We start from the raw sequence: 25,790 nt of genomic DNA, 5'->3' as shown, positions 1-25,790 counted from the left end.
CTTTGGCCAGCTCTGCTGGGGCTGCTGCTGTTTTCCCCTGGAGTTCCCAGCCCTGTCCTGCCTGAGCCAGCCACTCCCAGTGAAGTCTGAATGACTGAGGCTGACTCTAAACTTGGCCTTGTGAACTATTTTTTTTCCCTTTCGGCATTTCCTGTTCCAGCATTATTTCCACGTGTTATGACTTCTGTGGTGCCCTGCCTTTCCTGCCAGGTGTATCACACACCTGGGTGGGCGAGGAACAATTCCACTTGTCCGTGTGGCATTAATAATAATTATGATCATAATCATCTTTGGGAATACATTAATGTTGTTTTCTTACATATGCATTAGGTTAACACTTAGCTAAATAATCATAATTAGCAACTTGAAAAATTTGTGCAAGTATTAGTTATTAAACCCTTAAATGAGTCCTGTGAGGTATCATTACCACCATTATATAAACTGAAAAAATTGACCACATCAAAGATAATTGTCTTTCCCAAGACCCAGCAATGAATCTCAAACTGAGATGTGATTTGATCTCCGTGGCTCTGTTTCAGCCATGGATTTTGCATGCTTTAAAACACTGACTCCCAGGAGTTCAATGTAACTTGTCTGAACAATAAAAAAATGTATTGTTTATATTCTATTTTCCAGCCTTCATAGAAGAAATAAGTTGTCAGTACTAGCCCTGTGTTTTTTCGGGGATCCTTACTGCAAATAAAAAAATATTTCTGGGGGATTTGGGATAGCTTCTGTATAACTCTATTAGTAGTTGTAACCTTAGGTGTTGTTTTCAACTTTGAAATAGAATTACTGAAGCAAGATATTACCTGAAAAATGACAAGCTCTGTTAGAATGCTGTTGAAAGTTAACCCAAATGGCACAGAAATGTCATACATAGCTGATTATAATCATGCTTCTGTGTAGAATGTTATTTTTGTCTATTGCTCTGGTCTGTTTATAACCATTAAGAAGGGAATTATGCACAGTAATGCGTCTAGATTCCAAGGAAGTTATTTGGCCTGTACATTATGATTTTTATTTGTTGCTTGGCTGCAGGACAGCATATGGAGTCATTATCCACTTAATAACCGAAATAGATGCAACCTCCCTTCCCCCTGGTGAGCATGGGGATGGGAGGAGGCAGCATCTGTCACCTGTGCAGACAGACTGAGAGGGGCAGGGTCACTCAGGGCTCTCATCTCTGCCTTTTCCAAGAAGAGTTCTTTGCTTGCGGCTTTTTCTGTTGGGTTTTTTTGTTGGTTTGTTATTATTTTCCTACCTGCAGTATCAATTTGCTGGGAAGGTGTAGGCAGTGCTGTGGGAATGTCTCTCTGCACTGGTGCAGAGCTCACTCCTCCTGCCCTGTGTGGCCCAGCAATGTGCCAGGGACAGTAGGGCACGTTTGGGTTCTGGGAAACTGGTGTGCCAAAGCATGAAAGATGCAGCTGGGGAGATGAGTTTGATGTACTTTGAGGCCAAAGAGGAACTAGCTAAGATTCCAAGCAAGTGATTAGCTTGCAAACTGAAATAGTCACATCTTGAGTGTGGTCTTTGTAGCCAGAGCAAAAGTATTTCCATGTTTGCATATTGTTCTTTGGAATATGTACTGATTCTGCATGTCCCTGTCTCCCTCTGTTGTTCAATTTCCTACTCTTTTTTGTGTACTTTTTCATGGATTTTTTTGGCCTTGCTGAATTGTAATTGAGTCGCTAATGGGGCAAATAAATTTTAATAAGTTTTTTTATTATTATTATAACTCAATTTAAAATGTTCAGCTCAGACTCAGGTAAAAGGTGCCTTTTTTTTTTTTTCATTCAGCAGCAGTGTAGCCAAAAATTCACTGGAATCCTGTGTTCAAAATTGTACTCGAAAGTGAACACCATAGTCCTTAATTGTTCACATTACTAGCAGCTACCAGCTGTGCTCCTTTTGGGTTTTATGCATGAGCTAAGTAAGCCCATAGTTTATACCTGTGTCTCTGAGAAAATAAAAGATCTGTTTCTCCAGGCACCTACAGCATCAGTCTTGTCATGCTGACGACTGTGGCGAGACAGACTTGCCATTAGTGCTGGCCCTTTAGCATCTCTTTTTGGTCGGCGAGCCCAGCCGGGCTGCTCAGGTATTCACGGCACATCGCGGCCGCAACTGGTATCGAAGGATCTCTGCTCTGCTCTGGCTGGAGCCGTGTCTGTGCTCCGCCGCTGTCAGTTCTGCTTTGTCTCACATCGCGCTCCTCTCTCCTCTGACCTTCCCTCCGCAGGTGCCGCCCGCAGCCCTCCGGCTGCAGCATCGCCCCGGCCCCGGGGCTCGCCCGAGGGCTGCCGTGGGTGCCCGGGGCCTTGGTGGGCTCTGCCCGCCCTCTCCCCCGGCGCGGGGCGCTCATCTCCTCCGCTTCCAAAGAGAAGACGTGTGCCCGACCCCCGGGCAGGAGCCCTGGCCGAGCCCCGCCCGTCCCGAACGCCCTAGGTGCGGATCGTCCGTGCTGGGGCAGCGCCCGCGTATCTCCGCCCCGCGCATCTCCACCCCGGGCATCTCCACCCCGGGCATCTCCACCCCGGGCATCTCCGCCCCGCGCATCTCCACCCCGGGCATCTCCGCCTCGCACATCCCTCACCCCGATCATCTCCACCCCGCGCATCTCCCGCCTCGCACATCTCCGCCCCGCGCATCCCTCGCCCGGATCATCTCCGCCCCGCGCATCCCTCACCCCGATCATCTCCACCCCGCGCATCCCTCGCCCGGATCATCTCCACCCCGCGCATCCCTCTCCCGGATCATCTCCACCCCGCGCATCTCCGCCCCGCGCATCCCTCGCCCGGATCATCTCCACCCCGCGCATCCCTCGCCCGGATCATCTCCACTCCGCGCATCTCCGCCCCGCGCAGCGCGGCCGCTCCCGGCCCGGCCGCGGGTCCGTGGTGCGGGGGCACCGCCGCTCCCCCGGGGCCGGATGGTGCCGGTGCCGACCCGCGGGCGGTGCCCGGTGCCGGGGGAGATGAGGTGGGGCTCAGCGGGGCACGGCCCCGGGAGCCGGGCTGCTCGGGCAGCTGCTGGCGCCGAGCTCCAGGGGAAAAGAAAAGCAACTACAGCGACAACGCTCCTTCCCTTTCCCCAAAAAACTAACAAACCAAAACAACTAAGAAAAAACCTCCTCAAGTGGAAGGCGTGCGCCTGTCCACGGGAGGGGGATTGAAACCGGATGGTCTTTAAGGTCACTTTCAACCCAAACCATTCTGTGATCATATGAAAAAAAATCCCACAGCCAGAACTAAACTCGCAATTTCTGTCTTCTTCTCGCTTTTCTCCCCGGCTGCAGCCCGGCCGGGCAGGGGGAGCACTGGGCTCCTGTGTCCCGCACACCTTTGTGTGGAGAGAGGTTCTGTCTGCAAAGAACCCCAGCCTTGGACGAGTGCTGCACTAGAGATTAACGTCCCAGAGTGAAACCATCCCTTAGCATGGATGCCACCTGTCCAGCGGAGAGTTAAACCCAGTTTTAATGGCTTTGAGGGCCACGCACTGTGTTTGTAGCTCTATAGCTCGAGCAGTGGCATCCTCCTTATTTGCTGCTTCAGTAAATACCGGATGTCATAACAAAACTTCTAAGTGTGTTGCAGGGTCAGTGAGTGGTGCGGCTCTGCTCTGGCAGGCTCAGCTCCCTGCTGACCCTTCTGGCAGAGGAGGGTCACTGGGTACCTCTGAGCGCTCGTGTGGGTAAGAAGAGGTTTCTCAGAGTGACCTAGGAGAGTGTGTGGGGTGTCTGGCTAATTCCACGAGCTGCTTGAAGACCTTCAGACCTGGTGAAACTCTGCAGGTGGAACTGCAGATGCCACGGCCGCGTGGCTGGGCGAGCTCTGAGGGGAGGCAGGGGCTGCCTGCAGCCTCCTGAGGGACACCTGGGCAGTGGGGAAGGGTCATGATTTCCCTGCCCAGGAAAATCGTAGTGCTGATTGCTGTCTCTGGGTGAGGGAGGCACAGCTATGGGGCACGGGTGTTGGCACTTTCCAGCTCTCCACCCCCCAACGTGGGCCTCCCCAGAGCTGCTCTGTGCAGCCCAAATGCCTCTGGGTCACCATCGCAGCCAGAGTTACACGAGGGTGGTGTGAGGCTCCACAAATGCAGGGCTGTCTGCTGTTTTTCTGTGGATGTCATTTCAATACTGTAAGTAAGAAAAATGCGTGTCTTTTGTGTTGGGTGGCTTATGCAGGGCTAAAACTTTTCTTTATGTACCTTTATGGCACATATTTGTTTTATGTTTTGGACTTTAAGCATCAGCAGGTGTTGAAAGTATTTAAATAACATGCTTTCATTGTTCTTAAAGGACTTCTTGATAAGCATAAAGAAATATTTCCATTCTGGTGAATACCAGAAGAGGTGTTGGAACTACTTAAGCCTTGGATCAGATATTACTTAGGATGTTACAATGAGTTTGGCTAATTCTTAACACACTGAGAAGCGTTTTGAAAATGAAATTCACAGTACTATGTGCTTCTTCACATTTTGTTTCTTTGTCATGAACGTGTATTGGTTGATGACAGTTAATAGTCTGTGAATTTGGCTGACAGCAAACCTGTTAGCTGAAACAAAAACTAGGTGCTACAGTAGAGATAAGGGCAACAGAATGCTGATATTATGTTTTATGATTTACGCTTTGTCTGGCTTCACTCTCATATCCTTTGTGCTAAAAAGCCCCAAAACAGCAGCAGCATGGTATTGCTTTACATTATTATAGTTACTTTGAAACCTTAATCAGCAGAAAAATCTATAATGAATGAGGTTATATAAAATTTCATCAGGGATCCAAGTGTTTCTCCATTGAGTTCAACAAGCACAATTTAAATGGAGAAATACGGAGAAGAAAAAAAAAAGTGAACAGGAGGTTCAGGGAAAGAGGAAATGGAGGTTATTAGACAATATGAACACTCTAAGATTGTCTGTCTGCTTTGTTGTTTGGGCTTGTTGTGTGTTTGGGATTGCTGTTGTGGTTTTTTGGTTTTGGGTTTTTTTAGAAAATTGTACCCCTTATTTGTTGTGCTTTTGGTGTGCATTTTGGTGAGCACTTTCTGGTACGTGGTGACTCTGTCATGTTGTATAGAGTAGTTAATATCTATTCTTGGCAGCTTCCAGAGGTGTTTTTTTAGGTATTCAGTGCCTGAAGTTGTACCATTTTATCTCAGATTTCATAAGCAAGGATGAGGTAATTGTAAAAGAGCGTTGGCTGGTAAGCAAAGTTTTGAATTGCGTCCGTGATTGTCACAGGAGAGAGCACGTCAAAAATGACAATGCCTGTAATAAACTGGCTGGGTGAAAAATAGTAAAAGTAAAAATAGTTCTCTCTTCTTTTTGTGTTAATTACTTTTTCACTTTGTCAGAAACTGTTTGTGGGAAAGCTTTTGCTTTAATGAGTCTGTCTTCGTAAAGTTGAAGAACATTTCAAATAACAGCCAGATAGTTCTGAACAACCCATGCTCTTAGTCAGCTGTATGAAAGATGTGGCACAGTCTCAATTGAGTTTCCATGGAGTCAAAATATGTATATTCAAAAGAAAAAAAATCTAGGGGGGGAAAAAAAGGAGAATGTTATTGTTAAATTTGGAACCTTCTTAAATACAGCATATTAATTATTATCGATAATTTTAAGAGAATGAATGTATCTAAAAGGCCATATCTTACTATTTATAATCTGAACTGGTTGCATTTCAGAACTGTGAAACAGTTATCGTAAAACCAGACCTAAAATGTGCATTTAAAGATTTTTTTTATACATTTTAATCATCTGTAATGTAATGTCAGTGTAATGTCATTTTTTATAGCATTTTTAATATGCATATGCTTTTTTGAACATTTCTGTCAATTTTTAACAATTTACTTAAAATACTATATCTTAAAGTTCTCAAGAGTCAGTCACGTCAGACTCTTGATGTTCTCAACATTCTAATCAGCACTTCCATTTACCAATTTTATTTTCTTTTGCTTCAGTAAGCACTTCCTTAGTGGTATGACAGGGATAAAGGCAGCAACAGCTGCTGTGGTTCATACCACAGGTTCACCAAAACCAGATGAGAGCTGAGGAAATGCCAAATTAAGGGTCCTTTTTAAGCCATGCCAGCACTTGGTGGTGGTGGAATTTTCCTCCGTGCGCTGTACCAAAACAGATGGGGGGAGAGAACCAAACTTTCCTGAACCTGCCTCCCCCCTTTTTCTCATCAACTCATTGGCTTGAGTCATAGTCTGGATGCAGCATGAAAGAGTTTAATAAAAGAAGCTCTTGACTCATGTGGGTGAGTAGGACTGTGCGTGTGGAGATCATGCAGTGGTTTTTGTACCCTCTTGTTATGGCATTGCTGCTTTAGCAGCCCCTGCAGTGCTTCTGCTTATCACAGCTCTGGGATAGCTGTGCAGGAGTGGAAGTCTTCCAGGTTCTCAAGGGGTCTTTGAGCTGTAAACTCAGAGGGCTTGAATATTGTGGTTCAGAAGATAAGTGGGATTTTAGGTGTTATGTTATGGTAGACAAGTCCTCTAGATCATGATATGAAACAACTCGAAGCATGAAACAACTTAATGAGTTGTCAGGTGTTATTAATAGGGTGTAGATCTAATCCTGTAAGACCTCTGTGCTATGAATAGAGTGGAAAAGTGGAATTCTGGTACAAAAATTGTGGATCAGAATACAAGTAAACAGAAACAAATTTTTAAAAAATAAGACATTTGTTGCTGTTTTTCACTTCCTCTGTGGTGTCCTGTATTAGAGACAGAGAGAGCCTTTTTTCTGTTTTCATCTTGTAACTTTACTCTGAAAATAAAAAGTTCTTAATTTTCCAGCCTCCATTTTTTGGTCATCTCTTGCAGTTTTTTGGCATCCTTGGCTCATGGCACAAATATAACTTGGCTCCAGAAAGGCAGCAGGTCTTTGGATTCTGACATAAAAGCAAACAGTTTTAAAAGGTTTATAGATTTGGTTCTGTGCTTCCACATTATCAAGGAAATGTGCTTGTGTCAAGATCAGCTCACAAAAAAAAGAAGAGTTTTTTGATTACCCCGGTTGTTAGGCAGTGACAGCAGTGGCCTTTTAATTTGTTGACATCCTTCTGCTTTTTGCCATCTGTATCATAGGTGTAGCAAAGCAGTCTCTGTAGAGGCTGGAATTGAATTCACAGCAGAAATAATCTCAGAATAGAAGTCAGCCTGAATATAGGTCAAGTTAGTGCATAGGAAACCAACACATCTTCAAAGCTGTGGCTCACAGAATGCTCAAGGGTATACTTAAGGCATGAATGTTGCATATTAATTCAGGGGACTGGGCAGTAAAACCAGGCTTTGTTCAGTTTCGACGTGTGTTGCCTTGTACTCTGACATAAATTGTGCACTCAGTGAAGCTGTGTGCTCTGTTGTCTCAGCGTAGATTTGTATTTCATGTAGAGAACTTAAATTACCTGGTTGTGAAGAAAATGCTTTAGGAGCCTCACGGTGCTCTCCTGGAAGCGAGCCTTTGTCTTTGCAAGCAGAACGTGCCTGCAGAGCATGGAGGAGCTCTCAGCCCGTGGCAGGAAGAAATCAGGCACATTTGAACCTTGTAGGTAAATTATTCTTTCCATCCCTGATGTTAATTGAGACACAGGAGGTTCACATGAACTGGCTGCTGTTTAGGCGCAGATGAAAGTAATCAGTTTACTGCTGGTTTGAAAAATTTAAATCTTCTGTGGGAGATACTTCAGGAGTTGTGTGAGGTACTGAGGAGACTTGAAGGCCTTAGCATGTGACTGTAACTGGAGAAACCATTCTAAATGGAAACGTATGAAGTAGACAAGATGTTGGTGCCACAGAAGTCTGACTCTTGAAATGTCATTTTCCTCAATGTGTATTCCTCTATGGTTGTACAAATAAATACAAGGGTGGGGTGGAATTACACGTCCTTTGAAAATTTTGTACCCAAATAGTCAAGAACATACTGATTATCTCCTATTTTAGTACTTTAGCAGAATTTATAGAAGTACTGATTTCCATTCATTCATTAAATGATTGGTTTCAAAACATACTAACACTTATTTTTATGGAATAGCGAAAACTAGAAATTAACTATGTAAATAAAATAATAACTTAGGTATTAGTTATTATCACTTACTGAGTTGACAATGATAGGAATCAAAGATTATTTTCAGTAGCCATTAAGAAATCTGCATGAGTCATTCCAAGCTGCTTTTGCTGGGGTTTTCTTTTTGTTTCCTTCTCAGAACACTTGGCTATCCCTTCTATCGTGTAACACAGGCAGTTGTAGATCAATGTGTTCAACCATGCATATAGTGAGTAAGGTTGTACTGTTTGGACCAAATGGAGGTCATAAACAGTTTTAATTTATAATGATGCTATCACATGTATTCAGTTATGCTCAAAAAGCAGCATTTAAGTGGTTTTATTATTCATACCAGCAATAGCATCACAGTTTTCCTTCACCCTGCCAGGATGTTGTAGCTTAGGCTTGTGCAAGGTCTTTATTTTGTGCCTCTCACCAGTAGAATTATGTCTGATCCTGAGGCTTCTTTTACCACACCAACTGCATTTCTCATTGTAAATTGGGTGCTGGGAAGTTAAGTATAGGCAATATCAGACACAGGGGATTTTCTTGTATGCTCTGCCCCCCTTCTAGACCTTGTGCTCCTCCCGTATTCCCTCTGAGCAGTGAACAGATCTATTCTAGGAAATGGAGGCTGGGGAGAGATGAAGAGCCACACCATGCCCTTATAATTTTATAGTGCTTGTGGTGTTAGAGATCCAAAGGTATTATTGAAACAGGGCTTTGGGAGAAGAAGGTGGTACATTTTATTAAACCAACAGATGTAACTGGAAAAAAAACCCAGATGCTCTCAGAGACAGTCTGTCTTCAGGTCTGAAACAGAAGAAATAAAACCAAAAGGCTGGAAAATTTATTTTTGTGTTTGTGTCACCCAGTTAGGTAATTGGCAAAGAAAGTCTTTGCTAGATGTAAAATACAGAAGGGAATTGCTAGGACAAAGTGGTCATTGGCCCCTCTGCATAACCAGAGCCTTTCCTTCAACTCCAGAGGACTTGCAATGAATGAGTGTTTCTGGCCAGGGTCCCTGTGCGAGGTGTGAGTGCTTTCATAGTCATTTGCCACTTTATTTCCCCATCCTGTGCTGTGTGATGCTCCATGTTCTCAAAGACCCCGTGTTTTCCTGAGAGAGGGTTGTAGGGGGTGGGACTGGATTCAGCAGCACTGAAACAACGCGGTGTGGTTGGTGAATGTTCTAAAATTGTTCTGTTACTCCAGGAGTGTGAGGTCACTGAGGATGTGTTTGCATGTGGATTAAAACACGGGAGAACAATCCAGATTTCTAGCAGTATGGTATCGAGAGGTTTTCTGTGATTAAACTTAACCTTGGCTTCCTCAGGTAAGATTGAGTGGAAAGCTTGGGTTTAGTTATTTTCTCTGTAATGGTGAAACTATAAGAAAAGGGCTGGAAATCAGCTATTTATATCTCTGCACAAAATGGCATTGCTAGTAGGTTTCTGTGTGTAGTTATTCTGTAATGTTCACTGCTGTGGTGCTGGTGTGCTCCTGGAGTACTGCTTGAGGAAGTTGAAGTGGAAGCACATTTACCAGCAGTAAAATACAGTTTTCTCATTCATGTTCATCAAAGCCTCGCCTGTCTTATGGAAATGTGGCTGATTTATAGAGTAACTTCCATAGGAGAATGACTTGCCTTGCTCACTGGAGCTCTAAGGAGTCAAGCAGTTCAGTGTCCAAACACTTCTAGTTCAAACCCAAGGTCAGTTCTGGTAGAAAACAATTTATTTTCTTCGATGTATAAGCTCACGCTTGGTTTTAGCCACCCAGTCTTATGTCTTTCATGTAAACAAACAAGCTGCATGCATGTTTTCAAGTGTTTTGTTGGCCTTGGATGCAAATGCAGCCGTTAGATTCCATTGTGAATTTGTAGATAGTCCTGTGAGAATGAATAAATACTTCTAGAAGTATGTATGCATTTAAATACTTCCAGAAGTGTGTCTTTGCGTTTTCTGAAAGTTGTTGTCATGGATATAATCTAGTACGTTGTAAGAGAGGTGGAAACTCCTTATCAAAACTTGCATGAAACAAGCAATTTACCAGTAAGGGTAAGAAAATACAAAACGAATGGGAAACAGGGAAGATCTCTCCCCTAATTGTTCCTGTTACTCACTTGAAGTGTGCACAGGCTGAGGAGCTTCTTACAGCACTTGGGATTCATTTTTGCTTGTTTTCTTTTCAAAAGGTAGTGAGGCAGTTCCTTTAGAGTATTTACTAATAATACGCTGGGAAAAAAATGCAACAACTAAACTCATGGATCTCTATTTCTCCCTCATCTTTGTCCCCCTGAAATTTCAAGTGGGGCTAATTTCCAAAAAACAAGGGGCCTTTAAAACAGTGTAAGGGATCCGAAGGACTCCTTACAGCAGCAGAGCATGAAAGAATTCTTGATCCATCACACAAATTGCTCTGTGTTTGGTCAGCTAATGGTGCATTGATACAAATACAGAGGGGTTTAAAAGCCCATTGTTCTCAATAATATTTTTGTCCTAATGGTAACTTTAGGTTCACGTGATGAAGGCTGCTTAAGAAGGTTAGTGAGAATCTGATTTTCATGGATCCATATTTAAGTTAGTGGATTCCCAGTCCCCAGGGGACAAAAAATAAGTGGTGAAATGCTGAAGCAATCATAAATTTATCAATAGACTGGGGTTTGCAAGTTTAAAGAGTTGTTTTGCAAATGTTGCTATACAGATATGAAAATTGGATTCCATCTGTCCAGAGCTTACTGTGATGGGTTTTGGTGAGATTTTGGAGGCAAACATTCACAGAAAAACATTGATTCTTACAAGTTTTGTGGTATAATAATGATATAGAATTACCTGGAGTTGAAACTGAGCCCTGATTCCCCGATAATCATTTGTGAACTCATCTTTATAGTCTCCTCTCTGGAACTGGAAAACCCTTACAAAAGAGGATACCAAGTTACGTGTTGAAAGCTGTTATGTTGTTATAGCAGTTGAAATATTCTTTTAGGCTACCTGAGTACCTTCAGACCCAGATGCCAGAATGCAGCTCTGTGTGACCTGCACGAGCTACCACAGCACTGTTCTGCACAGTCCAGAGTTAGATCCAGATTTCCAGCATCTGAAGTTACTGGCATTCTTTCCTTTTCCCTAATGCAGTTGAGGTGGTAGGATCTGATAGCCCAAATAGGGTGCTGCAGCAAAGAAAATATCTCTTTTTCAAGGTTTGTTCCTGTTGCGTGTTGGTTCCAGGTAAATCCCAGTGTGGTTGTGGGCTTGTGTCAGTTCTGCAGACAAGAACCTTGTGTGCTTTGGGCCAGCTGACCAATTGGCATAAAGCCCATTTGCCTTGACCATGTAAAGGGAGAAGGTATGAACAAAGCAAAGCACTGAAGCTGCCCTGGTGTTACATGTTGTAGTTAAGAAAAAAACCTCCAACCAACCAAGGAGCCAGACAATCCCCACACATCCCATCCCCATCTTGCATGAAAATGACCCCCACTTGTATGAGGACTTAATGTGTGGATCTCTTCTAGATGAGTAGGAATTCAAAATTGAATTTGAAATTTTCATTTTAGCTTGTAATTGCTTCTTTAAAACATTGGAAATATGAATGTATCTCTGATGCATTCCTTTAAAAATGTTAGTTCTGGGTCAAGTTTCTTCTTCTCCTACCACTTAGAGCAACTTCATCCAGAAATTCCAGGCTAAATAAAATAAAGTGTCCATAATACCTTTTCTTAAAAACAGATTTATCAGCGCTAATATGTTTTGTTGCTATGATAACTAGGTTATCAACATTAAACATTTGTTCAGTCATTTGTTTATCAGTGGCAGTTTGTTAGTAGTTATAAGTAGAATTCCATCTGCCAGTTAAACTGTATTGTAAATTAATGTAGAAATTACCAGCTCCTGTTTTTTGGGGGTAGGGGGAGGTGTCTCTCCTAATGAATATATGAACTTAATTGCACATAAATGCATCTCCAGAGGATGGTTGGGGGGCACCTCAGGTATGCTGCACACAAGTGTGCCAGCCAGGCGCAAACAGGCACACACTGTGATTATCTCAGTTTTCAAACCTGGAAGAGACAAGAATGTGTTGCTAAATGAGAGAGGCAGTATGTCATGCTCACTGAGATAAAAACAGAAGCTGCCAGACACTTTGGCTTTATTCTGTGAATTCTTTGCTTCAAAACTCTCCTCTTTTATTCCGGCTTATTCTGCCTCCCATCCTCATTCTCCCTCCTTCCTTCGCTGCTGTCGCGATCCCTCTCTCATTGTTCTCTCCCTCTTCCCCGTCTTTGATGCACATACGTTGTCACATTTCATTGACTCTCCCCTCTTCTCTGTTCTTACACTCACGCCTAGTGGTGCTTCAGCCAGAGCTCGCAGCCTCTCCGCCGAGTTTTAGTCATGTGTGAAGCTCAGTTTGATCGAGCGCTCCTTTTCTGCCTTTTCACTCTCGCGAAAGATTAAAAGGTGGCGTCACATCGCTCCCCGGCTTTCTCCCGCAGGAGGGACTTAAAAGGGACAACAAAAACTAATCACTTTCAATAAGCGTTTTCTCGCAAAAAAAAAAGGGGGGACTTGGCTGTGCAATTCGAGGCCGGTGCTAAGGATTGGGAAGGCTGGAGGATGCTTCATACTGCTAACAAGGGAAGGAAGCCTTCAACTGAGGCAGGTAAGAAGTGTCTGAATCCGAATGTTTTATGGAGTGCTTGGTCGGAGCGGGGATTTTCAGCGTTCTGTAACTGAGGCAGGCAACTGCAGCGAGAGGCAGCAGCGATGTTGTATCAGATTCCTTTTGTTTTAGATGTAAAGTCTGTGCCATAAATTGAATTAGAGATGGGGTTCTGAGGACGCTGTATTCACAATGACTGCTTGTCCCCCCCCCCCCCTTTTTTTTTTCCTGTGTATCAGAATAAATCGAGAGCCAGCTTTTGTGAAAGCTGGACTTCACTTAAGGTTAAATTCAGTGCTGAAATCTCAGTGTAAGAAAAGCTATAGAGTCTTACAGCCCTCGGGGAGCTTGCATTCTGCAATTTGATTGCAACAGCTCAATTAAAAACATAATTTACTTATTTACTATTTATTGTGTAAGGTAAAATCCAGCACTGAGTTTAGGTCTAGGTGAATATGGTTTGTTTGCCTGGCATTTTGTCAGATGAATAGCTATACCCTTTTAGGCATACTGTAAAACCTATTTCGTGTTTATGTTTTGTAAATTGAGATTAAGTAGCATCCTGAATGAAATACGTGACTAAAAGTCATAAAATGCATCTGTGTTTAGTAAAGCAATCACCAAATTAGAATAATGGATTTATGTCAGTTGTCAAATGGAGTTAACTCTGAAAGTGCTGTCCACAAGTGCACTTGGATTACAATAAAGGGCTTTCTGTTTAACAGTTATTGAGAGGAGCTAATTCATCAGGCAAAGCCTATGAACTTAAGTCTTGTGATAATATATAATTCTACAGCCTAAAGGGTTTGTGGTTTTGGGAAACGTGCCCTTTTATTCTCTATAAAAATACATTGAGGTTTTATAGGGATTCCAAAGGCAAAAATAATTTTACTAAGTGCCTTTTATTCACAACTGGAATATTTTAACTATTTGGACGCCTGTTTCTGGTTGTCGCTGGCTTTGGTGCCTTTTTTTCTCTCCCTGCATTTTACAGTTACTCTCTGTATCAGCAAACTGACTCAAAATAGGAGGGAGGGATTCTGAGCAGCGGTGATATTCTGAATTTCATTGTCACACTGAAGAGTGAACAAGCAGTCAAGGGTAGCTAGACCATTATTAGGGCTCTGGAAGAAAGCAAATACTGCTGTAGTGATCAGAGTTATTTGTGAAGTGGAGCACTTGCTGGCTGGCTCTGAGCAGAGCTGGGAAAAGCTAACTTCGTAAGCTGTCACAGAGTAAACATCGCAGAACGTCGTGGTGCAGACCCCCAGACGAGCACCCTGCAGAGTGAAATGAGTCTGTTTACTCGAGAACTTTGGTCTCCATGCGCGTTGCCCCCGATGCTGGGTGCTGCCTGCGGCCGCCCGAGTGCGCAGTGCCCGTCGCTGGCGGCTCCGGCAGCGCTCTGTGTGTTTGCAGGGGCCGCTGGGCAAGACAGCGCCGAGCCCCCAGGGCAGCGGGGTCTCCCTCGCTGGAGGGGCGCTTCAAGCCGTGCTCCTTCCTCCCCTGGTGTTTAATCACACACTTCACACTTTCATCCTCATACAAAGGGACAGATTTTTATATATATATATATATATATATATATATATATATATATATATATTTTTTTTTTTTTTGGTAAATGTTTCACTGCTTTGCTGTGGATTTTTTTTTTTTTTTTACTTTTAAACTAACTTTTACTTCTAACTTGTTTATTTTTTTTTTGGCGTTGGAATTGCCGCTCCAGCTCTCTTTCACCTTTCAACACGTTTCTATGTGTTCTTCCAAGTTCTTCTTATGCTTCAGTTCTGCTTCAGCACATGTTGGATCAAACCGAAATTAGGAGTAACTTCTCTGACAAAAATGGAAGTTCTGGTTGCAATGTGGCACTTTAAATGATATTTTGTGGCTTCGATGAAGTATATCTGAGTATAAATGGTAGATGAATTCTGGTAGGAATTAGTCATGAAGACTTTGGTCCTTCTGAAATGGCAGAAAAGTGGAAGGTGGAAGCTGAGCCACCCTGATGTGAATGAGCCCAGAACGCAGGATCTGAAATGCAGAGCATTTATCTCTGATTTTGGCATTTGCTAACTCTGCCCTACTGGATGTTAAATGGGTGATTAATAGAAATAGCAGCATTTTACTGATGTTCCAGTAGATGTTGCTGGAGAGCAAAGTTAAGATTACTTCATCTAGAGAAAGAAATGCAGTGAGATTACAAAAACCAAAGGAAAACCTCAAGGCTGTTGGTAGTTCCATAAATGAGATCAATAATTTTTACATCGTTATTGTAGGTGCTGTTCCATCTGAAAATCTGATGGACACGTGTGCTGAAATGAGGCACATGTAGATACAACCATTTGTTTTTTAAGGTTTTTAGTTTTTATTTACCTCTTCAAATTCTATCACTATTATTAATATTGTTTGATCTGTGTTTTCTTAGAGGAAGGGCTGAAAGAATATCCCTAAAAGTTAGGGGTTTGGTTTTCTTGTTTTTTTAAATAGAGCTACCTAATACAGGTGTTTAAATACAAATTAAGGAAATAAATGCATGCCACCTCAAAATTAGAGTTCTAGTAAGTTGCTTTCCTTCAAGAAGAGCAAGAGCTTACCAAATCAACACATAAAAGACAAAAAAAGCCCCTCTTAATTTGCATGTTATTTTATGTGTACTTCCTTTATCTATTAACAATTGTGAGTTACCATTTTCTTACGTGATTAAATTCTGAGAGAAGCCCTATGATGAGCCTCAGATCAATAAATTGTAAGCACCTAATGGCAAATGTGTGAATAGAGAACTGTGATGTTCTGTGCTAAAACCACTGTTTTAATTAATCTGATAAAATGATAAAGCAGTCCCAAAGGGAGTGGAGGATTTTAGTATACAGGCACTAACTGATGCAATTTCAGGCAACCACTGACCTCTATCTGTGGGAATATTTATTTTTGGAGATGATCATCAACCATAACTGATTTCAAATTCAGAACCCTAATGTGTGTTGTGTTTCTTTAATCCCAGCTTTTCATGTGAAGCAGGATAAACATGCAAAACTTGGGCTAGTCATGCTAAAAATATGATCTCTGTGTGCAACTGGTTTGTACCTATTTGTACCTTAAATAAAAAGGAAAAAAATTATTTGAAGACCTTTTAGAGAAGATATTTCAGTTTTTAGAATTAAAATTACTATGTTTGAATTTTATAATACATAGGAGCATGCCTTTATTTTCTTTGCTACTTAATGTGTAAGAAAATTTCAACTTCTGCCTATAATTGGGAAAAAATGGAGGTAGAAAAATGTGTGGCAGTCTTCTGTAGAGAGAAAACTCTACAGTCTTCTCTCATGTAATTAGCATGGTAGACTATTTATTGTGGCTCAGATTTAGTATTTTTATGGGGTTTTGCAGATGCATGTGCCATAATCCCTTTAATCTGACAAGCTTTAGGTTGGTTGGGGTTCTTTTGTTATGGTTTATTTAGTTTGGGGGGTTTTTTTCCCCATATAGGTTTGCTATTGCTAGTAGGGATTTCCTTGATGTTCTGCTTCTTTAATTTATTGTTCAATTTGTGCATGCACACAACTGTGTACATGCTAGGTTAATTCCTTAACCTTCAGAAAACAGTCTGTGTACTTGATATGCAGAGGAAGTGAAACCTTTCTGCATTCCATGAGTATAGTTTAGGCAATGTATGGCTCTAGGTATTTATTGAATGGACGTGTAGTTTTTGTTTTCAAACTTCGTAGTTCCTTCTGTTTTAGAGACCATTAGCCACGACCATTGAATGCTGTGTGTCTCAGTTGGCCATGGCCAAAGAAGTTCATGAGGACTTTTACATTTTTAGAATTCTGAAAGAAAAAGAAGCCTGTTTGCAGTGTGAACATCACCAGGATTTTGTTCTCATACCTTCCTCACTCTGACTTGTCAATTCAATGAAATGGTACATAATTTAGTTTAAGATTGTAATATGTCACCAGTTTCTAAAGAGAATTCCCTGTTGAAAACATTGGCAAATTCAGTTTAAAGGCTTATGACACGATATAGCCCTAAGGAATAAACTTTTATCTTTGTATTTCTCAGTTCTCAAAGACATGAAGAGAAAAGCAAGCATACTTGTATACTGGCATTTTATTTAGGACAACACTCCTGAAAGCTCAGAACAGGGTCAGTAATTCTGGCCACAACTGAGTTTAGTGTCCTATTTTTCAGTAGCAGCGACAGTGTATTTCCAGATTTGTCTCTGGGTGCTTATTTATGTAAAAACAACAAGAAAAATCTGAATCTATGTATTTAAATTTAAGCCTATTAGAAATTTAAAAATACTTACCTAGTCTCACGTTATTGGAACTGAGGAGGAATATATGTCTAGGAGTCTGCAGGAAGTTATTGAAATATAAAACTGGGATGTGTACATAGGAAAATGTACTGCAGATGATAGTGATTTAATGACTTATTTGTGAGGCTTGCATCTGTATCAGAGACTGAGATAGTACCATTAAAATTGGTAAATAAAAATGTGAAAAAAAGTAATTTTAAAAACTAGAAATAGGATTTGGCAATGAAGTTATATTAAGAATCTCCTAAAGGAGGACATGGTTGTATATATTTTCCTCATTAATGATGCAATAACTCAAAGTATGGGATGTAAGTTCTTTTAGCTGTACTGTGTAGAATATATTTAGCTAGCACAGTCCTTACTCTATGCATGCAATTTTTGAAGATATGGAGCTCAGTTGCTATCTATAGCTTATATTGATTTAATAAGATTCAACCTGTAGCTCATAGCTGATTTCAAATCAAATAACACTTGTATTCTTTTATCACATGAAATATGATTATAACATGGTAAAACACTGCATTAGAGGGCTTTATCCCCCTCCCCTCAAAAATAAATTATTTTTAAAAAGCAGAAAAGCTTTTAGAGAGAGCTTTTTTTAAGTAGGACATTGCTTTTAGATTGTTCTCCTAAACTTAACATTGTCTGTGAGATTTCAGGAATAAAATCTTTTGAAAGTGTCTTGTACGGGGGCCTTCTCTAGAAAACATTGGAAGTGTTAGAAAACCCAATGTATGTTTTCCAGGAATTTTGTCATGGACCTGAATACTGAATATTTTCAGCTGGAGAATGTGCCTTTGAAATGTCCCCCGTTAATTTTGTATATATTTGTGGTAATGCCTCTTGTTCTACTTGACCACACAGTACCAAAAGCCAAGTAATGCCTCTTAATGATGTCAGTTATCCTAACATTGTTAGGGAAGAACACAGTCTCTTCTGTTCTCCTCATTTCTCTTTGTTACTGGATTAATGTCTATTTTGAATAGATTTTAGTTGACAAATTCAACTCCTTCAGTCCTTTCTGTTTGGTCTAAATGTCAAACTCAACACAGGCTTTTGTAGAGGTGTTTTTCCCTGGCAGCAGAATGGAGACAAGGAATCAGCTGCAAGATGTTATCGTGTGGTGGGGGAACAAGTGTTGTACTGAGCTGGAGGAGACTGGTCTCCTCTCCCCACATACAATGATGTCTATTTTTCAGTGGCTCAGCGTGGCTGACCTGTAGCACTCCCTCCCCAGCAGATATTAATGCTAAATGAAACCTGGTTTATCTCAGGATTTATATTGATATTCGTAGTGGTAGCCTAATTCTGTACATAACTGGTAAGGCGTGGTGTGTTTGTGTTGGAAGGAAACAAAGAGAAGAAGGGGAAAGAATAGCAAGAGATTTTTGCAGGAAAGAAAATGTTTCTGAGAACAGTGTGGGATTAAAGGCAAAACTGTAACATCAGATACTGAATGCAGATTTCTCTTAAAGTCAACCTATTGTACCATTGCTCTGGTATGTGTGCATGGGCATAAATAATGTATATGTGCTATACATATATACATGCAGTCTCTAGAGGTCAGTAGAATGTAAGGAATGGACAGATGTTCAACTATCTAATATGAGACTTTGAGATGCAGCATATCAGTAGTTGCTACCTAGAAAAGATGTTTCTAATGAAATTTGGAAGTGAAGTAATTAATCAGAGTTAACAAAGAGCTGAATGGAGGAGAATCATGACTGTCGTGTTGCGGAAATGAGCGTAAATTATTTGTTTTGGGCAAATTCCTGATAAAGCTCATTTGCGTTCTGAGAAACTTGACAGAGATCCAAACCATGATTATTGTATTATAGCTCATTACCTTGCATCTCCTTGCTACCTTTGCTAAGAGGATCTTGTGGAATGACTGAAATAAAATTTAAAATGGTGTTTTGAGACAGCACGTGTCAAATGCAAGGCAAATCAGGAATCCAGTGTGGGCAATGTATTTTCTCTTCACGTTTACCCTGTTAGCCATGGCCAGCCTTAAGAAATTAATTGTTTCATCCTCGTTCACCACCTTCTAACAAGAAATCTTCTGAACTGTCTGATTACTTGTGGTTGAAGGTTCTGTTTTCTTTTTAAAAGCTATTTTCACACAATCACGGAATGCTTTAGGCTGCAGAAGACCTCTAAGATCGTGGAGTCCAACCCTGATCCCCGCCCTGTCAACCAGCCCAGATCGCTGAGTGCCACACCCAGTTGTTCCCTGAACACCTCCAGGGATGGGGACTGCTCCACCTCCCTGGATAGCCCCTTCCAATGCCTGTCAGCCCATTTTGTGAAGAAATTCTTCTTGTTGCCCAATCTAAACCTCCCCCAATGCAGCTTGAGACCATGACTCCTTGTCCTGTTGATGGTTCCCTGGGATCATACCCTGACCCCCACCCTCGGTGTCCCCTCCTGTCAGGGAGCTGTGCAGAGCCAGAGGGACCCCCCTGAGCCCCCTTTCCTCCAGGATAAACAGCCCCAGCTCCCTCACATGAGTGACTCTCCAGACCCCTCTGCAGCTCTGTTTCTTTCTCTGGATGTGCTCCAGCACTACATTATCCAGACTCAACACAAATCCTGACTCCAGAGTCAGACTGAGTCACAATGACACATATGTATTGTTGTATCGTAAACAATGTGGTTAGATTAAAGTGGAGTTAGATGTTAAATTTATAGATTTGTATATATAAAGATCCTTAGAAGCTAATGCTTCCTATGCTCTCTGTTTCCCTCCCTGAAGAGGCTTTTTGGGTGGTATTTGACATCTTTCTTCTGTTCATGTTGTAGTTCTGCTGTGCAGTATAAAATATTGATAGGACAATTCCTGTCATGGAATTAGTTAGATTGTCGATTCTCTTTTTACTTGCCTTCTGGTTATTTTGTTATTTTGCCCGGGAGCTATGCTTCAAAAATATCTGTGATCTCCCAAGATATTCTGGAAGGCATCTTTTAAAGTAGTTTACAAAACTTGTTTTAATAGTGAGCTAAACAGAGTCCATTACTCTGCAGGAGTAATTGCAGGAATCACTCTGGTTTCCTTTTCCCACTGTTCTTTGAGTGTATTGGAAACTTTCTTTAAGCATTAGATGTGACAAAATGAGGTTGTGGAAGTGGATCTCAAACTTCAGTGTATCTACTTTTGGAGAAACAGGAAGACTACCAGCTCAGTTTGTATTAAATTTATGCTTTTAACATAACATTGTGGTGGTAATAAAAGATGTACTTGGATTCATTATTAATATATCATGATAAATAGTGAATATGCATTGATGTTAATGAAGTCCAATCGTTCTCCACATAAACAGCACATGCAACTTTGAAGATCAGCCTGGTTCTGGTGTGTGAAGTTGCAATATCTGATTATACGAAAACATCACCTCTGTATATGGTGAAGAACTGGCTTCCTCAAGTTGAAATGATGGCAGGCCTTTGGGTTTACTTGGTTTATGATGATAAATTTTATTTTGCTTTCCTGTTGTTGGTGTGATTAGAAACAAAACAATTATAACACAGTGGGCCATATTTTTAAGATACAGTGGCTCTTACCTACCTGGCTGAGAACCGTGTTAATGTTTCAGAATTTCCATTTCTAAAACACATCTGTTTTCATCAGAATTTTTTTCCCCCTTTACGAAGTGTTAGCAAAAGAATAGTGGAAAGGTGGGGATTAGATCCTGCAGCACTAATGGTAGGAGGTGTATCTTTGATTTCAGGAAATGTGAGTAGTGGATTGTTCTTTATATCCCCAGTCAGTTACATAAGGGAATGGGGAATGACTGGATACAGCAAAAATAGAGATAAGATGGTTCTTTTTTAAAAGGACATTTGCTTTCAAAAATATATAAACCAGTGTTTTTAAAGAGTAATAGACAGCATGCAGAGTTAGCTTGTGTTGTACGCCCTATGTTTCAAGGCATGCTATTAGAAAATGGTGGATTCTTTTGAGTCTACAGCCTAGTAGGCAATCCAGTTGTAGGTAATCATAATATTAAAGAATTGTCTATGTAATCATCTATGATTGTGAAGACCTTGACTTCGTTACTCGGTTGGTCCCATAGTTCTTTGTTGAGTATTTTATTTTTTTGTGAGAGGAGTTGTATGCTTAGAAAAGAGGACAAAAGTTCTTGGCTTCTACAACAAACACCACAGAACTCTGAAAAATGTGCAAATTTGAGTAACCATGAGATCTGGATATGGAGAAATATGAAATGACAGTAATAACCAGTATCACTGTAAAATTACAAATTATTTCAATTTAAGTGATTTCATTTTTCTACACACATTTTTAAAGTCTGTCACCATAAGCTGTTGACTTCATCTTGAATGCATTCTGCAGTCTTGACAGTTGAGGATTTGTTAATACTAAAGCAGTAATTGTTGGCTTTGAAGAGGGATCCAGCATCTTCAGCAGGAGCTTATTAAACTGTAAAATATGGATTGCCTTTACCCTAATGGCCTCTGAATCCTATTACCATCCCATTAGAGAGTGTGGGATTTTAGTAATTCTGTTGTTGTTTTCGGTGGGCAGCAAGTACAATGGGGAAGGCCAAGGGTTAATGCAATTCATCTCCTGTAATAGTGTAACAGTGAGTCCTTTATCATTCCATGGGAGTCTTTTCCTTCCTGCAGGGAGAGCGTCTGCAACCAGAACTAGTGCCCCACACCCAAAAACTCACCAAAACCCCTTGAGATTTCCTTCATTAGCACTACTTTGTAAACACAATAGAAGTAGGTTGATAAATAAGGGCCAAGTAGGCTGTGGTCTAGGAGAGTTTTCAATTGCTATCATTGTGCCAAGAGGTGTATTGAAAAACGTCTTCAGACGAGATCATTGTATTTTTAATTATTTAATTGCACCAATGCCATAATATTCTGAGTGGTTCCCAAAAATATGAAAGCACCTTATTCCTTCCCCCATAAATTTAGTGTGAAAATCTAAACAAAATGTAAAGCAAACAAGGAGAAAACAAGTGGTGTAAGGACTAAGAGTGAAACTTGCGTACATGAAATGATGGTCGCTTATTTTGATCTGTGTAAGCTACCTCCAATGCTAGTAAGTCTTACTAAAGGAATAATTTCTTCAAAGTTTATACTAGAAAGGAATGTGCAGCATTGGTAGTTATTAAGAGGGAGTAGAAGTCAGATACACGGAGTTTGTCTGCCTTCAGTTGTGCACGAGGCCAATATGTAACTTTTTCAGCACCAGGTATGATTTTTTTCCCCCCAGGTGTTCTATTGAGATTGATTTGACAGCTAAATTTCAAATGCTAGAGGCAACTTGCTTCTGACTTAAGAACAGGATCAAAAAGGGGAAGATTTCAAACAGATACTGCAGGATGAGCTGAGAGGGACTTGTCAGGGTAACTTTTCAGATAAGTCATATCTGATACACTGGTGTGCATACCCTATTGAGTTGAGGTTAGTTTGATTCATGAGATGCTTCTAGCTAATATTTTTCTTTTCAAATAGAGATAAAATGGATTGTTCGTCAGGGTAGTTACTTTACGTTATTTATTTATTTCAGAAATTAGAAGATATTTGTGTGGATTGGAGACTTCATAACTAGTTTTCCTTTGTTTTCTTCAGTGTTTTTATTTAGTTCAACTGTAGTGTTGCCTATAAACACAACACTTGGCTTTCTTTATTGTGAATAACCAGGATCTTGTGTGCCAACACTGAGAAGCGCTAGAGCAGAATCTGATAGAAGAGAGAGATGGGCAACTACTGCTTAAAGCATAATGAGTTAGGGTCATGTGAGCAGCTTTTTATGTCCTACTGATGCTGACCTGAAACAGAGACAGGACAGAGCTAGGGAATAAAGTAGGGATTCATCGAAAGGCCTCCAGGATCCACCCTGGGCAGGACAGGAGCCTGACCAAGGCCGCACCCTGGGTGGACCAAGAATAGTCACAAAAAAAAAAAAAAAAGGCCCCCTGGTCATGAGATCTTACACTTTTATAAGTTTTGGTCCATTTGCATATTAGGGTTTAATTGTCCAATTACAGCTTCAGGTTGTGAGGTCTCATCCTTCTTGTTCCTCCCTTCAGTCCACCACTGTTTGTGCTTTTGGGCCTGAAAGTTGTCCTTGGTCTTCAGCAGGAAAAGAATTTGTTTTGTCTCCCTACTCTGTGAAGAGAGCTAGGCAGCACAGAATCTGCAAACATGACAACTAAAACTTAAAGCATCATTATCTGTATTTATTTAAGCCTTTTGCGTGTTTGGCAGCAGAGCCCAAGAGAGCAAAAGGAAGACATCTTTATCGAAGCAGGATCTTTGGGATCAGGTGCTCTATTAAAACTAATCAGTTCCTCTTTGCAGTCTTACGTGGTTAAGTCTGTGGGTCCTTGCAATTGCACACACACGCTTGCTTATGTGTGGCCAGATCTATTTTCTGGCACTGGTGACGCTGGGTCTTGGAGAGAATTGGTTGGTGACCTCCTGGTCTTCCTGGATTCGTTCCTTCCCAAAATGGAACATCACAATTGCTCCCCCTTCCTATGAGTGCTGGAAAGAGAGAGCCTGAATTCATCTGCTGTGGGAGGTGCAGATGGATAATCTGCTCTCTTAAACTGGAAAATCAGGGACCAGTAACCCAGTTTCTTTCCTGTGGAGGGGAGAGGTTCTCTTTTACAGGCAGTGAAATTTAAATGCCTTGCAGTCTGCCGTACAAGTAGGTCAGTGTTATAGCTGGAACCAAGTCAACTGATTTGTCAGAAAGCTATTTTCCCTCCTGAAAGCACCCTGTTCTTGACCCTGCGTTGGGTAGAGTCCATGTAGGTCAGTCTGGTTCTGTTAAGTGCTGAACAAGTCTGTGGGAAGGTAGGATCTGCTTCCTTGAGTTAATAATCTAATTATAGCCTTGCTTACAGAACTCTGTAGTATCTAAATATTTTAAGGGTTTCTTCTTGCTCATGAACAAACTTAAACAAGATGCTACTACAAGAAATGTGCTTACTTTAGAAAACAGCTTTGTTCTACAAAATTTCAGAATGAATCTTTGTTCTAATCAGTAGGACCTAGGTGAGAAGTAAAATGAGGGAGGATATATTGCTTTTTTTAATTTAGGTTTTATTTAGGCTAAAGCCTTTCAGAGGGCTTTAAACCAAAAAATCACGAAGTAGCTCTACTGGTATGAATCCTAATTAATTTGCAGACTCTATTGTATGAAAATGATGGGGATCAATAAACAAGGTTTGACCATAAAGGTGTCCTAAAAAAAATCATTTCAATCACAAAATTGTAACCGAGGGCAGTGTTACAGTACTTCTGCTCACAGTTTTGTGTGGTCGAGGGAAATGTGCATCACGACCATCAGAGCAGGAGAGTTTGCCTTGTTCAGGTGCAGGGCACACAGTGTGTGCTGGAGTGAACCAGGAGGAGCTGAAAAGCTCATTTTTTTCCAGGGCTGTAACGTCCAGTAGCGATGTGAATTATCTCCCTGCTGCTGCCTTCAGCCTTGCTCCATTTGGTTCATGCTGGTCTGTGTCTCCAGCAGGATGCTGCAGCCACTCTGGTCACTTGAGATGTGTCAGTAGACTTGTGTGGTTTGCTTCCTCTACAACCAAGTTTTAATTTGAAAACCTTATTTGATGTTGGATTATGTTTTGAGGTGCTACAGCTTGTTAGGAATATAGTTACTGGAAGGCCTTTTTTTACAGAAGGCCTCTCATTGTAAACTTTTTTCGATCCTACACTGTCATATTTTGTTTATATGCTTATAAAGTGCTGACTTAGAATGCGTTGTACACTGGGGAAGTGCTGGCATGGATTTATGGGTTTGGAGTTTTTTTTTTCAAGTACAGATTTTAAGTATGTTGTAATTAAACTATTTAAAGAAACTCAAAGTTTAAAACAATTAAATGTATTTTAGTTTGCTTTTTGCATCTGAAAGCTGAGCTTGTACTGTAAAGTACTAAAATTAAACTGCCATCAAAATCATATTGTTTAAACATTTGACATATGCCAGAGAGGTGGAGAGGGGAAACAACAAACAAATAAGACATTTGTGCCAAGGAGCTGCATTTTAAATTAGCAAACAACGCTGGTGTCTCATCCCAAACACGAGAGCAGAATCTAATAAAGCATGCAGTATTTTCATTTGAATCTGTAAAATAAAAATGGGGAAACACTCGGCAAAGGTGGAAGTAGCCAAACAGAGAGGTTAAGAATTGCTTTGTCGGGAATGAAATAAATTTGATGCAGGTTTAGTGGTCAGTTGTTAAACCCTGGACTAATAACTCAAGTGAAAGGTTGCAGTATAGTTTCTGTAAGGTAATGAGTGTACCTGACTATTGAAGATCATTGGTCTAATTAATAATTGCTCTTTTGAATTAAAATTTGTTTTTCTCTGGCCTGAGTAACATTTTATTGTACTTTAAATTGGGTCAAAAGGAAGATTGAAATTCAAACAAGCAGGCTAGTCCTTTCAAACCCCCCGGAAATATCTGATTGCTGGAAGGGCCTTTCTGCAGCTGACATGATTTTTCTGTATACTTCTGTTACTAAACAGTTCATTAGTTCAACGACAGGAAAAAAGTCTTTCCAGATAAAGTTTGCATGGGTTTGAATGAAGGGTGGAGGCCCAAAATGCTGTGGATAGTGCCTGGACTGTGACCTGCTGCCTGCAGTTACATTTCTGGAGCTGGACTGTGCCCTTCTGTGTGTACTTGGCTGAGTCATTCTGTCTGCAATGGACATGTAAACTAAGCAAGACAATCTGGTTTAGATTGGATCACAGGTTTGCTCT

At 41.1% G+C, this 25,790-nt stretch overlaps 1 protein-coding gene across 7 annotated transcripts in view; it reads left to right on the top strand.

Moving 5' to 3' along the window:
• The window catches only part of TENM2 (teneurin transmembrane protein 2), a 615,717-nt gene that overhangs the window by 269,355 nt on the left and 320,572 nt on the right, over window positions 1–25,790 (top strand). For 2 of the 7 annotated variants that reach the window (XM_066196984.1, XM_066196983.1), the window contains exon 1: window positions 12,310–12,711. The exons of the other annotated variants lie outside the window; for them this stretch is intronic. In XM_066196984.1, the coding sequence (XP_066053081.1) occupies window positions 12,666–12,711 (46 nt within the window). In that variant the 5' untranslated portion in view covers window positions 12,310–12,665. Of the gene's footprint in view, window positions 1–12,309; window positions 12,712–25,790 lie in introns of those variants that run through there. 7 annotated transcript variants of the gene reach the window in all.

The sequence above is a fragment of the Chamaea fasciata genome, unplaced genomic scaffold (genome assembly GCF_029207755.1).
Source record: "Chamaea fasciata isolate MVZ Bird 193981 ecotype frontalis unplaced genomic scaffold, bChaFas1.0.hap1 SCAF_15, whole genome shotgun sequence".
Classification (NCBI taxonomy): domain Eukaryota; kingdom Metazoa; phylum Chordata; class Aves; order Passeriformes; family Sylviidae; genus Chamaea; species Chamaea fasciata.
Note: the sequence above shows the minus strand (reverse complement) of the source record. Positions and strands in the feature narration are given on the sequence as shown.